The sequence below is a fragment of the Neomonachus schauinslandi genome, chromosome 16 (assembly GCF_002201575.2).
Source record: "Neomonachus schauinslandi chromosome 16, ASM220157v2, whole genome shotgun sequence".
NCBI lineage: Eukaryota > Metazoa > Chordata > Mammalia > Carnivora > Phocidae > Neomonachus > Neomonachus schauinslandi.
This window is the reverse complement of record NC_058418.1, coordinates 42,639,059-42,662,347: the sequence shown is the minus strand read 5'-3', so window position 1 is coordinate 42,662,347 and position 23,289 is coordinate 42,639,059. Positions and strand designations below refer to the sequence as shown.

Genomic DNA, 23,289 nt, shown 5'->3' with positions numbered 1-23,289 from the left:
GAAGCTCATTTCCCTGGCCCCGCTGTTTCAGGAACCTGCACTTGAATTAAAGCAGCCAAACAGGGAAAGAGAACTAAGAGAGGGTAGGGGGAAGACCCCTTTTTTATTCAGAGAATACTAAACTGGAAAAAAAGTAAAGCTTGAGGCTCTCCAGGGCTATTTTGTCTGCCTAGGTTAAAGAGTCTCAAGAATAGAGCCCAACAAAATGGAAAGGTGTCCTCAGGACATCGTTAAATCCTTGAATCTGGTCATAAATGAAAAACCTAAACATAAACGAGCCACTTAATTTCCTTTTATCTTTCCCCCTCAAGCTACGTTTCTGTTCTTTGTAACTTACGTGTCCACATAGAACTTGGCCTCCACTTTCCAGGGGTGGTCAGACTCTGAAGCCCAAACCTCCACTGGAGTTCAGAGCCCTTCTGTTAGTGGTGCCCCTTATAAATTTGAAAATTGATCAAGTATTCTAAAAGATTCAGATACATCTGATAACTGAATTTGCAGCAGCAGCACTTGCTTCTTCACGTTGGCACCATTTCTGCTTAGCAGCAACTCAGGAAACACACTGAAAGCACAAAGCTGGAGGGCCCAGAGCTTGAGAGAAAACAAGTAGCATGGGTGTGTTAGAATGCAGGAAATGCGACATGGTCCTCTTTTTCTTTTTATATAATCCACCAGAGTTGCAGGTGGAAAGGAGAGAAGGAGAAACCCACCCAAACCAAAGAGGATGTGAGGGCCAGTTAACCTGCAAAAGGGCACTAGGAATTTGATACAGGGTGGTGTAGAAAAAGCTCTGGGATAATAAGAGCTTACATTTTATTAAGCATTTACTCTAGGCTAGAGGTTACACTAAATACTTTACATGCATTATAACCACTCTAGGTGGCGGGTGCTATCTTTATTCCCATTTTGCAGATGGTAACACTGAGACTGAGAGGAATTAGGCACTCACAAGAAGAGCCCCCCAGCTCCACGGCTTGTGGAGCCAGATTCCGGATCAGGGAAGTCTGAATCCCGCACTTCCTAACCACCACGTCCCTCCTGTTTAGCGAAGGACCTGGGTTAGAATAAAACTTCTCGCACTTGCTGGCTGAGTGACTTTGAGTAAAATCAGCTTCTCTGAGTTTGTTGCCTCACCTGAGAAATTCAGATACTGTATTACATAACTTAATCTCTTTCAACTCCAACATTTCAAAAAAATTTTCAAAAGTTTCAGGAATTAAAAAAAAATCCCCAACTCTAACTCCGCAAATGAAGATTTGTATTGCTGGCCTGTGCTTTTCCCCTCAAGACCATATAGATTTGTTTTCCCATGGATTTAGGATCAAAGGGCTCCTTCGGATTATGTATTCCTTTGAAATGAATTCAAAGGCATGCATTTTCCAAGTGCAGGGGGGATCTGGAAAGCCTTCATCCTAGCTGAGTGAATCAGCATCCAGGGAGCACAGGTGACAAGACCTAACCCATCCCTTCACTGTCTGATAAGCCCAAAGGTCACAGCTCTGCTCGACCCCACTTCTCCTTCTTCCTGACCCTTTTGTGGGTTTTCTGATAAGGTGCCCTAAGTCAGCTGTGACACTGTTTTCTCTCTCTGCAAACATAGTCCCCATGGCGTGCACTCTGCCTGTGAGCTCCCCAGCTGCTTCCAGCTCTCCCTTTGCCCACAGCCCTTTAATTGCTGCATTCCAACAAATTAGCCATGTGACAGAAGATTATTTTTAACTTCAATAGAGCAGCTCCCTCTCTTTTAATATATCATGCTTGGCCCACATTCCCTCGGTGAAAAGGGCACCATCGGCTACTTCTGAGAACTTTTAATTACTCCAATTGTTTGCAAACCTCTTAGAAGCTTAGGAAAAAAAATACATTTCTTTCTCCTTTCCCAGTTTTCCCATTTCTTATTTAATGGGAGCTGAGGCTGAGTCCAACCTGGGGACTTACCAGCTTCAACAGGTCTCCCCAAATCCCCTCCAGCCCCCTCCCACCTGTTCTCCACAGGACTTTTTTTTAAAGTGCAAATCCACTGGGAGGCTGAAGGGTGGGCAAGTTCCAGAGTGACAGGGACTCCCCTCCCCCAATGCCACAGAGAGCCCGGAAGATAGCAGGAATGGAGATAGGGCTGGTGGCCCTGGGAAGACTGAGTGCTCAGCACCTCCTAGATCTTGGGATCCTCCAAGAGGGTCCTGATGATTGAGCTTGAGCTTGAGTCTGAGCCTTCCAATTTTGAGTAAACCACACAGAACAATAAGCATCTCAATGGCCCTCACATGGACCAAAGGCCCATCTCCAGTTTTTCTGAATGTCCTAAGCCCCAGATATTTCTCTAATCTCAGGAAGCCAAGTGGGCTGTGTGGCCAAAAATGATTGGGATTATATTACCCACCTCCACTCAGAAAGGTAGAGATTGAGTTGCATTTAAGTTTGAGTCCCCCCCGCCCCCGCCGCAAATTGAGAAATGCATAATTTCTTATATGTGAGTTTTGCGAAGTAGTTCAAACAGGTTCTATCAGGATGGGATCATTACAGCCATTTGCTATGCTATATGTATTTTGACACACAGTGAATTATAAAAAGATAGGTGTGTGTGTATGTGTGTGTGTGTGCGCGCACACGCAAGAGAGAAAGAGAGAGAGAGGGAGGGAGAGAGAATGGTGTAGTCGTGTGTTGTAAAAGGGAAGAAAAAGCGTTCCAGGCAGTGGGAATAGCATATATGTTAGCTGTTGGGTGGGCAAAAGCATTGTGTTTGGGGAATTAAAAAAAGGCCAGTGTGACTGGAATCTACAGAGAGTAACACATTATGCTCCCAGAGCCCAGTCCTCTCAAGTTTTTAAAATTGAGGTATATTTTACATAAAATAAAACACTAACATTTTAGTGTATAGGTCAGTGAGTTTTGACAACTGCAAACGCTGCTACCCAAATCAATATTCAGATTTTCCGTATCTTCAGAAAGTTCCCTGGTGCCCCTATCCAGTCAATGCCCCCAACCTCAGGCGGCTGTGGTTCTGATTTCTATCACCATGGGTTCAACTTGTTTGTCCTTGACTTACCATCATATAAATGGGATCATACAGTATGTACTTTTTGTGTCTGTACTTCGTTCTATAATATGTCATCTGTATTGTCCCAACAGTTCCAATCTCTATGGAGTTTTTCTGTTGGATTTCCAGGAATTTGTGAGTTTGAGCCCCATGTTGGGTATAGAGCTTACTTAAAAAATATATATTTAAGGGCGCCTGGGTGGCTCAGTTGGTTAAGCGACTGCCTTCGGCTCAGGTCGTGATCCTGGAGTCCCAGGATCGAGTCCCGCATTGGGCTCCCTGCTCAGCAGGGACTCTGCTTCTCCCTCTGACCCTCCTCCCTCTCATGCTCTCTGTCTCTCATTCTCTCTCTCGCAAATAAATAAAATCTTAAAAAAAAAAAAAAAAAAAAGAAAAGAAAAAAAAATATATAAAAAAAACCCAACAGAATAAAATCCTTTCCCTCATGGAGCTTCCATTCTAGTGACAGGGTGGAAGAAAAAAATAAACAAATAAAAAATGTATTTGTATAGTGTGCTATCATTAATGTAAAATGGAAGAATAAAAGCTGGGGAAGAAAACATAAATGTATTCTTTTATTTCTATTTATTTAATTTTTAATTTTTTAATTTTTAATTTAATTTTATATTTTTAAAGATTTTATTTATTTATTTGTCAGAGAGAGAGAGAGAGTGCGCACAAGCAGGGGGAAGGGCAGAGGGAGACGCAGACTCCTCGCTGAGCAGGGAGCCCGATGTGGGGACTCGCCTCCAGGACCCTGGGATCATGACCTGAGCCAAAGGCAGACGCTTAACTGACTGAGCCACCCAGGCATCCCTATTTTTATTTTTTTAAAGCTTTTTTTTTTAAAGTAATCTCTATACCCAACAACACGGGGTTCAAACTCACGACCCCAAGATCAAGAGCCACAGGATCCACTGACTGAGCCAGCCAGATGCCCCATAAATGTGTTCTTTCTGCATAAAATACCTATCTCAGAGAAGACACACCAGAAACTGGTAGCCCTGAGGCAGGGAGCTGGGCAGCTGGGAGAACCGCAGGCAGAAGAACAAAGTCACCTTCTGCTCTGTGTATCTTCTGAATTTATAAATGATTGAATGTGTTATCTAATCCAGAATTAATGGATACAATTACAATAGTTTTGTTAAGTTGGAAGAAATGTTTGGCAGTATTGCCAAGCACCTGGGCCCTGAAGTTGTGGGAAATGCCTCCCGGCGTTTTAATCAGGGCCGGAGGAAAGGGCGGGCTCCCAGCTGTCACTCACGGCAGTCATGAACCAAGTCATACCATCACTCCGGGGAGATAAAAGAGCCACTGAGAGGACAGAAGGAAACACAATCAGTCTTGAGTCTCATACGTTTCAAGGGTAGTTATGAAAGGCGTAGGCAGCTCCTTCCTAAATGTGAATTAATGTCAAAAGAGAATCATTTCAGGAAGTGTTGAGTTCCTCTCTTCAAACTTTTTGGGACCATCCCACTCTGGTATGAATCACATAGACCCAAGTTCATTCACAGGGAACATCTGTGTGGGGGGAAGTGGGGGAGCACAAAAAAGAGACCATCTGACACTGAACTTGGATACCTATTGTCTTTTTTCCCAGCTTCCCTCGGGATGTCCATTTGTTTGGTTGTATGGGAAGGAAGGTCTTTAAAATGCTTATATGGCTATTATTTGAGTTTATTCATTTAATATGTGAAAAAGGCAATTTGGAAGAGGAGCCTGACTGAAATCCACATTCTTTGTGAATGTTTGCATTCCAGAAGTTTTGCAGAATTGTTGGAAAGTGGCTTTGTGATTTCTCTCTCCTTGTGGCCTCTAGTCAACCAAGATGATAAAAAACAGGGGTGCCGGGCTGGCTCAGTCAGTGGAGCCTGTGACTCTCCATCTTGGGGGTGTGAGTTTGAGCCCCACATTGGGCGTAGAGATTACTTAAAAATAAAATCTTTAAACCAAACAATCAGGGGAGCCTGAGTGGCTCAGTCAGTTAAGCATCTGACTCTTGGCTTCAGCTCAGGTTATGATCTCAGGGTGGTGAGATCAAGGCCCCCCTCATCTACTTGAGATTCTCTCCTTCTCCTCTGCTTCCCCCCCCATGCATGCTCTCTCTCTCTCAAATAAAGAAATAAAGTATTTAAAAAACAAACAAACAAAAAACAAAATAATAAAAAATGTTTGGCTTTGAATATCAAGTTTATAATTATTTATCTTATCTCAATAAATTACCTCTTTCAAAATCCTACCATTATTTTTCCTATATTTTTATTAACTTTTAATTGCTATTAATTTAGGAATACATCCTTTTTTTTTTTTTTTTTTTTAAATAGAATGTTGCAGGGGCGCCTGGGTGGCTCCGTCGTTAAGCGTCTGCCTTCGTCTCAGGTCATGATCCCAGGGTCCTGGGATTGGGCCCCGCATCGGGCTCCCTGCTCTGCCAGAAACCTGCTTCTCCCTTTCCCACTCCCCCTGCTTGTATTCCCTCTCTCGCTGTGTCTCTCTCTGTCAAATAAATAAATAAAATCTTTAAAAAAAAAAAACCAGAATGTTGCAGGTAAACTTTTGGTTCTCTTTAGTCATTTTCCATAATGCTAATTTAATTGGCCTCGAGTGTGGTTGGCAAATAATTACTTTAACATAGCGATTCTAATATGCAGCAAAGTATGAGAATCACTTGTCTAACTGATATAGGACCCCAATGTTCTTGGAAACTCAATACTAGAAATGATGGGAAATACATATTTAAAAAATATAATAAATGGTTTTCCTTCTTTAAGTGAAGGGTAAGATTTGCCTTTCAAGACGGACTGCATTTTAGCAAAAATGCATCAGTGAACTTTTGGATTGTGCAAATAAAAAGCCAATACGCAATCCTAGAATGGAGCCTGGGGACAACAAGACCCTAAACTCACCATATAAAAGTTGTCATTGTTGTGGGCATGTTGCATCTCTGTGGAGTATTAAGATATGGCTGGAGACTGGGGATTGAAGAAGAACTGATTGAAGAAGTTTCTTGGCTAGAGAAAGAGAGGGCCATAAAAAAGACCCCTGTGAAAGAGTCAGGCTGAGACTCTTGAGGACTGTGTTGTCCAACATGGTAGCCACCAACCACATGTGGTTATTTAATTCTAAATTTAAGTGAATTGAAATGAAATCAAATTTTTTTTAAGATTTTATTTATTTGACAGAGAGAGACGCAGCGAGAGAGGGAACACAAGCAGGGGCAGTGGGAGAGGGAGAAGCAGGCTTCCCACTGAGCAGGGAGCCCGATGTGGGGCTCGATCCCAGGACCCTGGGATCATGACCTGAGCCGAAGGCAGACGCTTAACGACTGAGCCACCCAGGTGCCCCGAGATGAAATAAAATTAAAAGTTCAGTTCCTCAGTCATAGTAGCCACATTTCAAGTGCTCAGTAGCCACATGTAACCAGTGGCTACCATATTGGGTGCAAATATAGAACATTTCCCTCATGAAAGAAAGCTCTATGGGACCGTGCTACTCTAGAAATCATTTTACATGGTCTTACCTAGTAGCTAGTTTTAAATTTTTCATTCACGAAGTGTAATTACTTGCTTTACTACCAAGCCGTCAACAAAGTTTTAAAATAATAGTAACAGCTAATATTCATTGAATACTTATGTATTGGTCAGTTTTCCTGGTTGCAGACAACAGGTTTCAGTCTTGTTAATTTAAGCACAAAGAGATTCACTGAAGGGTATGGCTAGCTCACAGAATCATTTGGAAAGTTAAGAAATACACTCTGGGTTAAACATCCAGGAATGACTTCCAAAATTATACTGCAGAGCTGGGTTGACAAGCAAGCCGCAGCCTCTGCCACCATCCAGAAGATTCAGAACTGCTAAGCTGCCACCAACAGCTGCTGGCTCCAGAATCATGTTGCCTTTGCCATCATCAGCACCAGCAAAACAAATGCTTCTTCACACCTGCCTCTCCCTGCATAGGGTTCACAGTTTTAAAGTCTCACACAAATGGCATCTAAATCACAAACAGAATTGGAGCAGCACGGGAGTTTGAGAAATGTAGTGAGTGTTTAGCTTTCTATTTCCTGCAGTTCAGAAAGCAAGGTAGAAAGGGGTTGGGATGGATTTTGAGAGAACCAGTCTAAAGTATCTGTCACGACTTGCCATGTGCCAAGTCCAGTAAACATGCCCAATCTCATTTCATTCTTACAAGAATTCGGTGGGGAAGGCCCTGTAATTATCCCCATTTGACAGATGAAGACACTACAGTAAATGGTGGGACTCACAGTATGAACTTAGTTGTGCTTTTGGAAGTTAAAGGAGCCCTCTGTCCACTCTTGGAAAGAACTTAAGGGAAGCAGGGAAAGGACAGCCACCTGAAGAAGCCAGGATGGAAGATGACAACCCATGAGAATAAAGCAGCAGTCCCAAGGTGACAACAGGACAGCCAGAATGAATCTGAGAACTCAGGAGTGGTGCCAGATTCATGCCAGATTCCAGAGTCTCTACTCTCTCCGCAAAGTCCATGCTGCCCCCAATGGGAAGAACCAAAACTTACACACAAATGACAAAGACTGAGAAGACTTCTCTGGTTTCAACGGTCCCAGTTGCATCTGTGACACAGAACAGAACGCAAAAGTAAAGAACTCAGCAGGGAAGGCTTCCAGAAGGAGGTGTGTTTTCAGTCAGTTTTAGAGGAGAGAAGTGTTAGCTTACCCTACTGCAGTCAGAAGGCAGAGGGTTTCAGATGAAAGAACTCATATGCCTCATGCCAAGACTCAGGGCTGAAACGGACCAGCCACTGTAGCATATCAAAGCAATGTCCTTGATTAAGGAGGAAGGAGGTGGGTCAGTGTTTAGCAGAAAACAATAAATAATCTGGTGGGGAAGGGAATTGATTGCAGGATAAAATCACGTGAAACCCATCCCATGATTATAGTTATATTAAAATATTAATAAAGTATGGATTGAAATTCAGTTTGGAACAAAACTAAAATCTCAGGGAGTGGAACTCAGAAATTTTCTTTTCTTTTTCTTTCCTTTTATTTTATTCATTTATTTGGGAGCGAGCACAAATGGGGTAAGGAGCAGAGGGAGAAGCAGACTCGAGCGGGGTGAGGGGCAGAGAGAGAAGGAGAAGCGGACTTTCTGCTGAGCAGAGAGCCCAATTCGGGGCTCTGTCCTGGGACTCCAGGATCACGACCTGAGCTGAAGGCAGACACTTAACCAACTGAGCCACCCAGGCGCCCAGGATTTTTTTTTTTTAAGATTTTATTTTATTTGGGGCGCCTGGGTGGCTCAGTCGGTTAAGCGACTGCCTTCGGCTCAGGTCATGATCCTGGAGTCCCGGGATGGAGTCCCACATCGGGCTCCCTGCTCAGCAGGGAGTCTGCTTCTCCCTCTGACCCTCCCCCGCCTCATGCTCTCTCTCTCTCTATCTCATTCTCTCTCTCAAATAAATAAAAAATCTTAAAAAAAAAAAAAGAAATGTGGTAGCTATGTGTGATTCTTACTTTGCTTAAGCTTTATCAAACAATATTACTAACTAACATTCTAACAAGCCTTTCCATCTGCTAGGTCCTAGGCTAAGCAACTTAATAATGCTTTATATTATTTAACCCTCACAACAATTACCTACACTAGAGGCTATTAATATTCCCATTTTACTGATAAGGAAACTGTGGCTTAAGAGGTCCCACAGCTAAGAACTGGACTCTGCAGCCCATAGATTTAGCCACGCTGCTATGCTGCCTTGATTTCTCCTTTCTTAATTGTGTTTCCCTATTATTTTTGACATGTTTGTTTACTCATTGGCTCTTCACTCCTCCAAAAACTGTAAGTTTCTTAAATGTGATGATCAAGTCTAATTCATCTTTTGACACCCTTACCCTCAATACCTGACAAAGACTAGCACATAGTGAGTGCTGAATATGTGTGAGCTAGACAGAATTTTGTGACATAACAGTCACTCATTTTATATACTTATACACAATTACTCTTGCAGATATTCACAGCTTCTGGATAACAAGTTGATGATGTTTGTACTCTCATTTCATATAGTGCCATGGGCAAGTGTGAGGGTCTTAGAGCCAGATAGTTACTGGTTTGAATCCTGCCTCAGCCACTTATTAGTGGTGTAACTTTAGGCAAATGTTAAAAGAAAAAAAAGTGTTACAATTTATAAAGGGTTATCCGTAAAATGAGCACTGCTCTTGGGTCATGAAGAAATAGCTGGAAAAGTTTATGATTCAGATGCTTAAAAATGTATATATATGTGGAGGCACCTGGGTGGCTCAGTTGGTTGAGCATCCAACTCTTGATTTTGGCTCAGGTCATGATCTCAGGGTCAGGGGATCGAGCCTTGTGTGGGGCTCCGTGTTCAGCTCGGAGTCTGCTTGTCCCTCTCCCTCTGCTCCTCCCCCTGCTCTCTCTTTCTCTCTCAGATAAATAAATAAATTTAAAAACTATATGTATGTGTGTGTGAAGACACATGAAAAGATGCTCAACATCACTAATCATCAGGGAAATACAAAATTAAAACCATAATAAGATAGGGGCGCCTGGGTGGCTCAGTCGTTAAGCGTCTGCCTTCGGCTCAGGTCATGATCCCAGGGTCCTGGGATCGAGCCCCACATCGGGCTCCCTGCTCGGCGGGAAGCCTGCTTCTCCCTCTCTTGCTCCCCCTGCTTGTGTTCCCTCTTTCGCTGTGTCTCTCTCTGTCAAATAAATAAATAAAATCTTAAAATAAAATAAAACCATAATAAGATATCACCCCATTCCCATCAAAATGGCTATTATTATCAAAAAGTAAGCTATAACAAATGGTGAGACGCCTGGGTGGCTCAGTTGGTTAAGCATCTGCCTTCGCTCAGGTCATGATCTCAGGGTCCTGGGATTGAGCACCGCATTGGGCTCCCTGCTCAGTGAGTGGGGAGCCTGCTACCCTCTTTCCCTCTGCCCCTCCCCTGGCTCATGCTCTCTCTCTCAAATAAATAAATAAAATCTTAAAGAAATAATAAATGCTGGCAAGGCTTTAGAGAAAAGGGAACCCTCATGCATTGTTGGTGGGAATGTAAATTAGTACAGCCACAGTAGAAAACAGTATGGGGCTTCCTCATAGATAAAATAGAACTACAGTACAATCCAGCAATCACATTTCTAGTTATTTATCTGAAGAAAATGAAAATACTAATTTGAAAAGACATATGCACTCTTATGTTCGTTGCAGCATTATATAGGATAGCCAAGATTTGAAAGCAACCTAAATGTCCATTGATAGATGAATAGATAAATAAGATGTGGTACATACATGCAATGGAATATCACTCACCCACAAAAAGAATGAAATCTTGCCATTTATGACAACACTTGCGGATCCGGAGGGTATTACGCCAAGCAAAATTAGTCAGAGAAAGACAAATATTATATGATTTCACTTATATGTGGAATCCAAAAATCAAAACAAATGGACAAGCCAGAAACAGATTCATAGATACAGAGAACAAACTGACCGTTGCCCAAGGGATGTGGGGTGTGGGAATGGACGAAATAGGTGAAGGAGATTAAGAAGTACAAACTTGCAGGGGTGCCTAGGTGGCTCAGTGGGTTAAGTGACTGACTCTTGATCTCAGTTTAAGTCTCACAGTTGTGAGTTCAAGCCCTGCATTAAACTTAAAAAAAAAAAGAAGCACAAACTTACAGTTATAAAATAAATAAGATGTGGCTTTCCCAGGCGGCTGCCGAAGATGGCGAAGGGGCAGGTCCTGGTGCTAGATGGCCGAGGCCATCTCCTCGGCCGCCTGGCGGCCATTGTGGCCAAACAGGTGCTTCTGAGCCGGAAGGTTGTAGTCGTGCGCTGTGAGGGCATCAACATTTCTGGCAATTTCTACAGAAACAAGCTGAAGTACCTGGCCTTCCTCCACAAGCGCATAAACACCAACCCATCCCGTGGACCGTACCACTTCCGAGCACCCAGCCACATCTTTTGGCAGACAGTGCGAGGCATGCTGCCGCACAAGACCAAGCGAGGCCAGGCTGCCCTGGACCGGCTCAAGGTGTTCGATGGGATCCCGCCGCCCTACGACAAGAAAAAGCGGATGGTGGTTCCTGCTGCCCTCAAGGTGGTGCGCCTGAAGCCTACACGGAAGTTTGCTTACCTGGGGCTCCTGGCTCATGAGGTTGGTTGGAAGTGCCAGGCAGTAACAGCCACCGTGGAGGAGAAGAGAAAGGAGAAGGCCAAAATCCATTACCGGAAGAAGCAGCAGCTCATGAGGCTACGGAAACAGGCCGAAAAGAACGTGGAGAAGAAAATTGATAAATACACAGAGGTCCTCAAGACCCATGGACTCCTGGTCTGAGCCCAATAAAATTGACTGTTTATTCCTCATGCTTGGCCTGGCCTGCCCTTCCTCCATCGCCGCCCTAGGATATGGGGGACCCCCCAGGGGCCGCTGTCTGGAGCCACAGGCAGCCTGGGACTTAAAATGCGGGGAACACAGAAAGGGCTTTAGTCACTGCTGTAAATTAAGAAAGGCCTTCTTAAAAGGTTAAACTCTAAGAGCTTTGAGGCATAACTGCCTGTGACCTACTCATTTCTGAGAGTTCTAAGAAATTGATAGTTGAAGCAACTATTTCACTGTTGGCAAGAGATCTGGAGAATGTTTGGAGGGGAGCCCTGTGTCGTGAATGGGGTGTGCTTAAACTTGCCGCAGGCTCGGGTGCTATACTCTGCAGCTGTTAGGGTGTGAGGATGCTGGGGGCCAAGCCTGGTGTTACACAGAGGTAGTTCCAGATGCATAGCCCAGGAAGTACAGCCAAGGGGTCTCAGGCACTGCCTTTGTGCCTTCCCTGTATTTTGTGATCCAAAACTAATAAATTATTTTTAAAGAATAAATAAATAAATAAATAAGTAAGTAAGTAAGATGTGGGGATGTAATGTACAGCATAGGATATATAGTCAATCATATTATATCAACTTTGGTGACAGATGTAACTAGTTTTATGTGATGACCATTTTGTAATATATATAAATATGGAATCACTATGTTGTATACCTGAAATTAATATGATACTGTATTTCAATTATTCTTTAATAAAAAATGTGTACTTGATAAAAGTGGTAGATGGGTGGGTTCTCAGAGGAGCCCGGGGTCTTCCTAGAGTAGCTAGAAGCCTACTGAGAGGAGACCCTCTTAGTCGCCTCCTACTAAGACGGAGCAGCAAGAACAGGGACTTGCTGGAGTTAAATGTTAACTTGTGCTTATTTCTCTACAACTGCCTGCTGTTTAATTTGGCCAACCCAGTGAAGATTCTTTGGTAAGCCTGTGTGTAATTTCTAAACACTAAACCTACGACCTTTATACACATGCTAAACATTTATAGAGCGGGAGGAGAGTTCTCCTTTTTCTCTATCAGTGAATTGAATGAATAACAACATCCTCCCCTCTCCCCCCAAAAAAGTATTCTTTGATCTACACGAAAGATAAATTGGTAATAATTTATCCTGATCAGCTAAGGATTGTAAAGCAGATTCTTTGATAAGCCAATTAATTTCAGAGGGCACAGCGCTTGTTTCTTCCTGATACTGATTTATATTCTCAAAGCCATAGAATGTTAGAGCTGAAAAGAGACCTTTTAAGATTATCTCTTCAAATCTTCTGATTTTAATGGATGAGAAAACTGCACACTCCAGAGAGGAAAGTTTAGACAAATGCTAATAAAGAACCATATAGAAAATGTTCTGTCACAACAATTCCTAAAGCATTTTAAGCTTTCTGTGGTTGTCGCTTTTGTTTACTTTTTAATCTGGTGATCCAAATACATTATTTGGGCCTGGAATTGGAAATCTGTGGGCACTAATCCTCAGTTTTGTGCTGACGTCAGAGATATTTGAGAATCACTGCTGTCCCCTGCTGGAAATTTAAATCTCACAGGTTCTTAAGGTTCTATGGAATTTTTTAACAAGTCAAAAAAATGATAAAAGTAGTATTTCCTTAAGGTACTGAGTTTAAATAGCATAAAAGGGTATGAAGAGAAAAGTAAAACTGGGAAAGTGATAACTGTCATTAACAATTTTATTGAACATTCTTCCATAATTTTTTACTTATATATTTGTATATATCTACACATATGTATAATACACTTTAAAAGATTTATTTATATGTTTATTTATATATTTTAGAGAAAGAGAGAGAGCGTGTGTGTGTGCAGGTGTGGGGTGGGGGGACAGAAGGAGAGGGAGAGAGAATCTTAAGCAGGTGCCATGCTGGGGAGTTCTGAGTGTGAGGGGCTCCATCTCACAACCCTGAGATCATGACCTGAGCTGAAATCAAGAGTCCTATGATTAACGGATTGCACCACCCAGGCACCCCAATATGTTTATACACACATAGGAAAATGCTATATATGCAGTGTTTTGTAGCTTAGTTTTCTCTTTTTTCTTTCTTTATTTTGAATAGTAATATATTCAAAAGCTTCCTAATTTTTGTTTTTTAGAAATATGTCCTGAACATTTTTTTAAAAAGTAATCTCTGTGCCCAGTGTGGGGCTTGAACTCAACCGGGAGATCAAGAGTCGCATGCTTTTCCAGCTGAGCCAGCCAGGTTCCCCCAGGCGCCCCCAGGGGCTCCTGTCTTGCACATCTTTTTTTTTTCCTTTTTAAGATTTTATTTATTTTTGACACATAGAGAGTGTACAAGCAGGGGAAGCAGCAGGCAGAGGGAGAGGGAGAAGCAAGCTCCCCACTCGGCAGGGAGCCTGCTTCTCCCTCTCCCACTCCCCCTGCTTGTGTTCCCTCTCTCACTGTGTCTCTCTCTGTCAAATAAAGAAATAAAAATCTTTTTTTTTTTTTAAAGATTTTATTTATTTATTCATGAGAGACAGAGAGAGAGAAGCAGAGGGAGAAGCAGGCTCCCAAGGAGCAGGGAGCCCGATGTGGGACTCGATCCCAGGACCCTGAGCCGAAGGCAGATGCTTAACCATCTGAGCCACCCAGGTGCCCAAGAAATAAAAATCTTAAAAAAAAAAAAAAGCAGTATATTGACAACCTCATTTTTGATGGGAGAATAATATTCCATTGCTCAGGTGTATCATAAATTATTTGTTCAGTCCTCTTTTGATAGACTAAAATGTAAATCTCTCTAAGAGCAGGGAATTTATTATTTCGTTGTTGTTACTGCTGTCTCAATAAAATTTGCTTAATAAATGACTGGACATTTTCCTAGCTTAAAGTATTTCTCTGCTTAAAAATGCTGCCCTGAATACCCTTGTGCCTGTATTTTGGGGCAGTGGATAAAGTCTGGGAGGAAGTACAGGTTCAAGGACATGTGAATTTTAAGTTTTGACAGATGAGTACTTCTGATGAAACATGGATCCAGATGCTTAGTAATTCTATCATTCCCATACCTGATTGAGCATCAAAGCCAGAAGCTCCCAGAGAATTAATGAAAAATAGCTCTTTTCTGCACATCCCCTCTCTGTTTTAATTCAGTAGTGTGTGTGGGGGGGGTGCAGGAATATTTTAAAGCCCCCGCCCCCAACTATGATTCCTGTGCACACTCAGAACTGGCAATAGCCACATAATACCCATGTCTTGGTACACTGTAGCAGAAGGGAATGTGCTCCTATATCCCAATGTTCATGTGGTAACTCATCTGTTATTCACCTGATGCTTATCCAGTGCTTACTGTGTGCAAGACCCTATGCTCACTCAACCACAGGCAAGATTGTGCAGGGGGTGTGGTACGGATTTCGCCACTGCCCTGGGTGGTGGTGCTGGGAGCAGACGGGTGAGTTTGTTGTTATACGAGTTAGCAGGTGGCTGGGGTTTGGGGAGGGAGCACTGTGTGGGTGAAACTTGGGAATCCTGCAGTACTACAGTGGCAGGAATTTTAAAAAGGCCCAGCCCTGCCCTCGGTGACATGTATGTGTGTCTAACACACATGGAGCCCCCACAACTTCTAGGTCTTCTTAGGCAAGAGCTACTGGGGGTCACCCCAGCAGAGGTGCGGGGCGGGGCCCAGGCCTTTCCCTCTGGGCCCTTCTAAGCCAGATAAAATATCATGCAGATGCAACACACGTGGGAAATGCGCCATGGACAGCCAACAGATGGCAGTCATAAAAAGAGATGACAGATTCCACCGTCATTCACGACCCACCCAAATGTCACGTCCGCTGGGCTCTTTCCCTAGCAGTTCCTGCCCCGAGCAGGTGTTGTTTTCATGTACTCCGTGGCAGTTAAAATGTAACAACAGAAAAAAACCCCAACAACCAAAAAAACAAAAAACCGAACTATTACTACCGCTCCCTGAGGCTTACTGGATCAGAACTTCTAACCACCTTATTGCATGACCCCATTGTATTCTCCCAACAGTGTAGGGAACTCAGAGAAGTTAAATAACCAGATAAAGGCCACACAACTTAACTAGATTGATCTTCACATTCTTCTTGCTTGCACATCTCATCAAATAATTTTGAAAAATTGTCCATCCCTAGAAACAGACATACACATCTATGGTCACTTAATTGATAACAAAGGAGGCACTATAGAGAGTAAGAAAAGATCTTTTTAATAAATGGTGCTGGAATAGCTAGATACCCATATAGAGAAAAAATGAAATTGGTCTCCACTTCATGCCATACACAACATCAGATCCCGGTGGATAAAAGACAAATGTGAAAGGCAAAAATCTACAGCTTTTTAGAATATATGAAAGTATCTTCTTGACTTCTGAATAGGAAAGGATTTAAGCCACTAACAGCCCTCAAGACAAAGGAAAAGAATGATAGATAAAGAGAATGATTCAGTGACACTAAAGTTATTCATTGTGGTTCATAAATATATTATGTAGAGAGTTTGATAGATAAACCACAGAGTGAGAGAAGATAGTTGCAACAAATATAACTATATGCTCATCGCAGCTTGTTGCAACACTAAGCTAAGGCAACAGTATTCAGTGGTACTACTTTGGAAAACAGTTTGGCCTCCTTTTTGTACAAATGTTATACAGTTGCCCCTTAAACACCACTGGCAGTTTGATTGAACGTGCAGGTCCACTGATACACAGATGTACACTTAATATTTTTTCTTATAATTTTCTCTTAGAGTTTTCTTAATAACATTTTCTTTTCTCTAGCTTATTTTATTGTAAGAATACAGAATGTAATATACATAACATACAAAATATGTGCTGATCAACAGCTTATTTTATATTGGTAAGGCTTCTGGTCAACAGTAGGCTATTAGTAGTTAAGTTTTGGGGGAGTCAAAAGTATTATGCAGATTTCTGAACTGCATGGGGGTCAGTGTCCCCAACTTTGCATTGCTGAAGGGTCTACTATAGTTGACAATGAAAAGGAAAAAGACAAGAAACCACTGCCTAAGAATGTGTATCTCCTTCCACATTTTAAAGTTGGCATCTAAAAGTTTCCATCTTATTTACTTTGTTTTTTTTACTTGAACAATAATGCTTAAAGCAGCTTTATTTGTAATTGCCCCAAACAGGAAACAACCTAAATATCTATGGAGAATGAATAAATAAATTGTGGATTTTCATATAATGGAACAATACTCAGCAATAAAAAGGAATGACATGGGTGAATCTCAAAAACTGTTACGCAAATTAAGTTAGACACAAAGAGTACCCACCATATGATTCTGTTTATACGAAATTCAGAAACAGACCAACTAAGATGTTTGACATCCAAACAGTCATTGGTGGATGGGGAGTATCTTGAAAGGGGCATAAGGGAACATTCTGGGGGTGATTCAGCATGCATTTAACTAGATGCAAAAGATGTACTTTCTGGCACGTTACAGATCTTAACATTCAAAAATAAAACTGTGATATCACCGCCATAAATACACCCAATGAAATATAAGTACCATACTGATTTGATATCCACCATCATCTATTTAAAAATAAAAAAATATGCACAGGCGCTTCTTGAGCAGTCATACATTTTAATAAACTTTTTTTTTTCTTAAGTAAGCTCTATCCCAACATGGGGCTTGAACACACCACCCTGAGATCAAGAGTCACATGCTTCACTGGCTGAGCCAGCCAGGCGCCCTAACAGTCATACATTGTAAATCATTCTTTTTCTTCTTGAAATCTATGTCTCCCACCAAATATTACTCTAAAGTAACATGGTTTTATGTTTGAAAGTCCTTTATTCATCATCTATTACTCTGCAACAACATATGACCATTTATTTTTTGTTGCATTTTAAAATCTTAAAAAATATACTATCACCACAAGGCTTTATTATTTTTTTTAATTTATTTGTCAAAGAGAGAGAGAGAGAGAGAGAGAGTGCATGCACAAGCAGAGGGAGAAGCAGGCTCCCCGCTGAGCAAGGTGCCTGATGTGGGACTCAATCCCAGGACCCTGGGATCATGACCTGAGCTGAAGGCAGATGCTTAACCAACTGAGCCACCCAGGTGTCACTCACCACAAGACTTTAAATATTAATTTTCTCCTGGCTTAAGCTAGCATTATAAGTCATACATTGGTAATATTGATCAAAGTAGCATAAAATTATGTCCATTGAAAATTCATCCCTCAGGGTGCCTGGGTGGCTCAGTTGGTTAAGTGTCCAACTTTTGATATCAGCTCAGGTCTTGACTTCAGGGTCTTGAGTTCAAGTTCCGCATTGGGCAGGCTGGGCATGGAGCTTACTCAAAAAATAAAATAAAAAAATCATCTCTCAATGAAATGGATGAGGGAGTAGTTAATGGGACCTTAATTAGTCTTTAAAAAAAAAACACTTTATTTGTGAGAGAGAAAGAGCGAGCGAGAGACAACATGAAGGGGGGGAGGGGCGGAGGGAGAGGGAGAAGCAGACTCCCTGTTGAGCAGGGAGCCGGACTCGGGGCTCAATTCCAGGACCCCAGGATCATGACCTGAGCCAAAGGCAGAGCTTAACTGACTGAGCCACCCAGGTACACAGGGACCTTAATTAGTCTTGAACTATGCCCGTATTTGTATCCAAACTCGGTTTCTAACACCAAAATATACACCAATATACACCATAATATACACCAAAGTGAGATGCAGATGGTATGCCTTATCTTTCGCAAGGTGGGAGAAATCTGCCTGGGAAAGGGAAACTGGCAGGATCTGACATTGGTGTATTCTCACATCAGTTTTAAGAAAGATAACACATGAAGCTTGATCCCCCTTGAAAAGTGTTCATGCTTAGGAATATGTGTAATTCCAGTTTGAAGACCACCAGTTTAGAATGTGTGGAGATGGAATTCTGACCCAGATATATCTGACTCCCAGCCAACTATCCCATACAATCCTAATTTATTCCTTATCACTTTGACCTTAAATAAAACATTTTAGGAATATTTATTTGCCGGGGGAGGGTTTGGGGCAGCTCTAGAAGTAATACATAACCATTGCTCAAAATTCAAACACAGTGTCATTTTTACATGTTGGTCTTCCACCTAGACCTTGAATTCCTTCAGGGCAAAACTAGTGTTTTATCTATATTCATGGCCCTAGAATCAATGGAGCTTCAACTCACAAAGCAGGGCCTCAATAAATATAGAGCAAATGCCCATGGTGGACAAGACCATATCTGAGTCTTTGACCTCCACGGATAAGGGCCCCAGGTTGGGAGAGGTGATGCCAATGGGTGACTCAGCTTTGGAGTTTAAGCCTCCTGTTGTTTCCATTAGTCCCTTCCTCCATTCTTTGCTACAGACAACTATTGTTTTCTCAAACTAACATCCAATGCTTGACGCACTTGGCTTCAAGACAGTACCCTCACTTAGCCTTCCAACGAGATTGTCCCCTGGTCCCACCCCAAATCCTTCCTTTATCAGATTTTTGTGACTCTCACTGCTGACCACAGAGAACTTTCATCTGTGGGATTGGGAAGAACCAGCCATGTGTGTTCTTGACACAGATGTTCCATGTGCAGAGTGAAAAAGCCTGAAGAACCTTCTGTCCACGCTGGGCTTCATCCCCTGTTGCTGTTCTCTAGCCCACAGATGCCAGAACAGTGTTTCCCACACTTTCAGCATTCCCATGTCACCTTTATTATGACTTTGGGTATATCCACAGGCCACCTGGATTTACATCATAGTTTTCTTTATATGACTTATTATTTTTTACCTAAACACTTGCTTAAGCTTTGTCCTGAGCAATAATATCGAAGTAATGACATGCCTGATGAGTGATGTATGATGTGTGTATATGTGTATGTGTGTGTTTCAAATGCATATTTTAAAAAGTTCATAGTTATTAATATTTTTAAAATATTAGTTGGTGTATGTTTAAGAAAAATCACCCAGTTTTCCCCTCGTTTCACTTTCACACAAAATGCTTCACTTCTGACACTTGTGGTCACCAAGTGTATGGGGTTTCTTCCCCACACCAAGCAATTCTTTGTGACACCAGCTGGATGTTCTACAGTTTAACTCCATTACATACAACTTCTGTCCAATGTGTCTACAAATCAGAGGTTGCCATGATCCCCCCCAGTTTCCATTAATTTCCTGCTCACAGATTGCAGGAAAACATTTATGTTTACCAGTTTATTAAAGGATATGATTAAGAATAGAGATGAACATTCAGCTGAAGAGATACATAGGGCAAGTTCTGGGAGGGTCCCCAGCACAGGAGCTTCTGTCTTGGCGGACTTGAGGTATGTCACCCTCCAGTTACATGGATGTGTTCACCAACCTAGAAGCTCTCTGAACCCCGTACTACTGGGATTTTATGGAGGCTTCATCATGTACGCATGAGAGATCATGAACTCCATTTTTAGCCCTTCTCCCTTCTCAAGAGAATAGGGGAAGGGGTGGAAAATTCAAAGTTTCTAATCAGGGCTTGGTCTTTCTGGTGACCAGCTCCCATCTAGGAGCCATCTGAGAGCCCACCCAGAGTTATCTTTTTAGAACAAGAGATGCTCCCAGTGCTCTTATCACTTAAGAAATTACCAGAGTTTTAGAAGCTCTGTGCCAGGAACCGGGGGCAGAGACCAATATATCTATATTCTACTATCTCACAGTGTACTACTTAAAAAATCTCCCATATAAGACTGGAAATGTCCTGTTCTAGACAGGAAGTTATTAGGGTCTGCAACTTTCTTCAGCCTCTTTTGAGTCAGGAATCATGGTAAGGTTTCATAAAGCATAACATTTATTGGGGACCTTTGCCCTCTACTCACTGTAGAAAATTAGGAAAATACAGAAAAGTCTAAGGAAGAACAAATCTGAAATCTCTTCTTGTTCTATCTTGGTTAATACAAATAGATCTGGATTTAAAATCAGACTCAGACATAAATTCATTATAACGTCTTGGACAAGTCACTTAACCTCCTGGAGCCTCAGTTTATTCATCTGTAAAACTGGCATAATACATTTTTTGTAGGATTTTGATGAAGATTAAATGAAATAATAGTGTTTAATTACCCTAGCCTGGTAAGTGATAAATAGTAAATGCTCAAAAAAGTATTTTACAGGGGCGCCTGGGTGGCTCAGTTGTTAAGTGTCTGCCTTCGGCTCAGGTCATGATCCCAGGGTCCTGGGATCGAGCCCCACGTCGCGCTCCCTGCTCCGCAGGAAGCCTGCTTCTCCCTTTTCCACTCTCCCTGCTTGTGTTCCCTCTCTCATTGTGTCTCTCTCTGTCAAACAAATCAATAAAATCTTAAAAAAAAAAAGTATTTTACAGATTATAACTTCCATAAATGTGTGGTCACATTATATGTTTCTATCCCTTTTCTCTTATTTTATCTTCAGCATGAAGTAATCTTTGAGTACATAATTACTTATTTTTGTGGGGGGGGCAAAATTTTTATCACAGAATAAAATTCCTTACTATGGGGGCGCCTGGGTGGCTCAGTCATTAAGTGTCTGCCTTCGGCTCAGGTCATGATCCTGGGGTCCTGGGATCGAGTCCCGCATCGGGCTCCCTGCTCGGCAGGAAGCCTGCCTCTCCCTCTCCCACTCCCCCTGCTTGTGTTCCTGCTCTAGCTATCTCTCTCTCTGTCAAATAAATAAATAAAATCTTTAAAAATAAATAAATAAATAAAATTCCTTACTATGAACACACCATGACTTATTTAATAATCTTATTATTGGCTCTTTCTAGTTCTACTGTACACTGTAAGTAATGCTGTGATGAAAATCCTTGCACTTAAATCTTTGTGCTCATTTACAATTATTTCCATAGAATGAATTTCTAAACAATGGAAGTTTTATGGCTCTTGGTTTTTTATTTGGTTTTATTTTGTTTTGTTTCCTGAATTGCTCCCTGGAAAGTTTTATAGATTTACACTTTGAGCAGCACTGGCTGAAAGCGCTTGTTTCACAGCACCCTCCCTCACACTGGGTATTATTTTTTTTTTCTAGACTTGCTAACTTAATTAACATGTATCAGGCATTGTTTACAGGCCTTATCTCATTTCATCTTCACTACAACCCTATGAAGTGTCCATTTGGTAGTCTGTACTCTTTAGCAGGTGGGGGAAACAAGATCCATAGAGGTTAAGTTCTTACCCAAGCCAGTAAATTTTTAGGCCAGGAAAAGCCTGATCATTAACTTGCTGATCATTAACTTGCTGACTGTAGCTTTTCCCCTATACCACCCTGCCTCCTGCTGGTGTCCAGAGGGAGGGCAGGAAGCACTGAAGTTCCTCAAAGCAGAATCCTTAACTCAGAGCTGGAGTGTTTGTGGTGAGTAAAGAGTGATGTCGCGACAATCATAGGATGGTGCGACTTTGAAAAATGAGGAGAAAACTCAACAAGCTTTATACTTAATATTTATGTGCTTTATGTAAGTTATAACTTAATTTAAAAAGAAAAGGAAAAATGAGAATTTTGATAGAAAAGAGGAGGAAAGACTTTTCAGACAGATAGTGGATGAGCTCATAGAAATAGCTTACACTTACTGAGCCCATACAACCAGCCAAGCCTTCCACGAAGGGCACTGGAAATAGTAACTCACTTAATTTTCATACAATCCCCATGAGGCACCTCTGTTATTTGTGCTTGACAGATAAGAAAACAGAAGTAGGAGAGAGACGGTTAAGCATTTTTAAAAATTTATTTATTTGAGAGAGAGCGCGCACACACTCGAGCAGAGGGAGAAGGACAAGCAGACTCCACAGTGAGCTCAGAGCCCAACGCAGGGCTCAAGGCTCGGTCCCAGGACCATGAGATCATGACCTGAACCTAAATCAAGACTCAGACGCTCAACTGACTGAGCCACGCAGGCTCCCCAACGGTTAAGTAATTTGCTCAAGTTTACATGGCTAACAAGCGGAAGAGTCAGAATGTGAGGCAGGTAATTTGGCTTCTGGTTAAGACAGGCAGGCTGCGATGGCAAAGCAGCCAAAATCACCAAAGATCTGTCAGACTTAGAGGCCTCTCCCTATTCTGGAATGTGCACAACATAGAGATTTTGAAAAACCAGGATCCTATACAGATTCAGGTCTTTGCCTAACTAATTCAAGGGTCTAGCATGTCATTTCACAACCTCAGTGAGGCTGCTACTTGCCTTCCTGAGTTGTCCTTTAATAGTCCCAAACTGGATCTCTGCTGGTTCTAATCCAGTGAGGCAGGTAGAAAAGTCTTTTATGCTCAACCAGTTACTGGACCTCTCAGAGAGGTGGCCACACCACTCCCACAACCAGGATTTCTCTATTTGGTCCAGGTGCTGGGTGGTGAATTCCAAGGGCATCAAAGATGCCTATAGGTGATTCACATCCTATGTCCCCACTTCTTTCCTACACTGACTCCAGGCCCACTCAGTCCTCTGGAAATGCTCCTTGTTCATTCATTCCCCCACCTGTGGAAGATATGGACAATGATGCACCCAATGAAGGAATGGGAATGGACTCTCCAAAGTCTATGTGGCAAACCCATCACAGAAATGAAAAAAAAGAAGAAGTAATAAGGTTCAGGAATGTGTCCAGCAAGGCGAGGGCTGAAAGTGGATTTGGAACTGGAGTTGGACAAGAAGAGAACCTGGAGAAGGAGAGAGGGACCATGATTTTTTTTTGAAGTCCTCTCCAGGCTGATCTACAAGGACAGAAAAGGAGAAAAGAACTCAGGGAGGATATCCTGTACAGTCCTAAAATTGTGTAGTCAGCTGTTCTGTATCTAGAAAATCATGACACAAATACACAAGAAATGGGAGGCAGCCCTAACTAATAAGAATGTTCCTATTTCAGTAAATATGGTTTGCCGGTGGGTATGAAATTAAATTGCAGTAAATATAATTTGCTGGTAGTATGGTTTTTCAATGTGTTATCAAAAGCCTT

The 23,289-nt window shown here is 42.0% G+C and overlaps 1 protein-coding gene across 1 annotated transcript; it reads left to right on the top strand.

Annotated features, from left to right (window-relative positions):
* The first annotated feature begins 10,740 nt into the window (after positions 1–10,740).
* On the top strand, positions 10,741–11,398 carry LOC110594230 (60S ribosomal protein L13a-like). Its single transcript, XM_044922297.1, has one exon. It carries the CDS (start codon positions 10,758–10,760, stop codon positions 11,367–11,369), a length of 612 nt encoding a protein of 203 aa, XP_044778232.1. The 5' UTR covers positions 10,741–10,757; the 3' UTR covers positions 11,370–11,398.
* Positions 11,399–23,289: the final 11,891 nt, after the last annotated feature.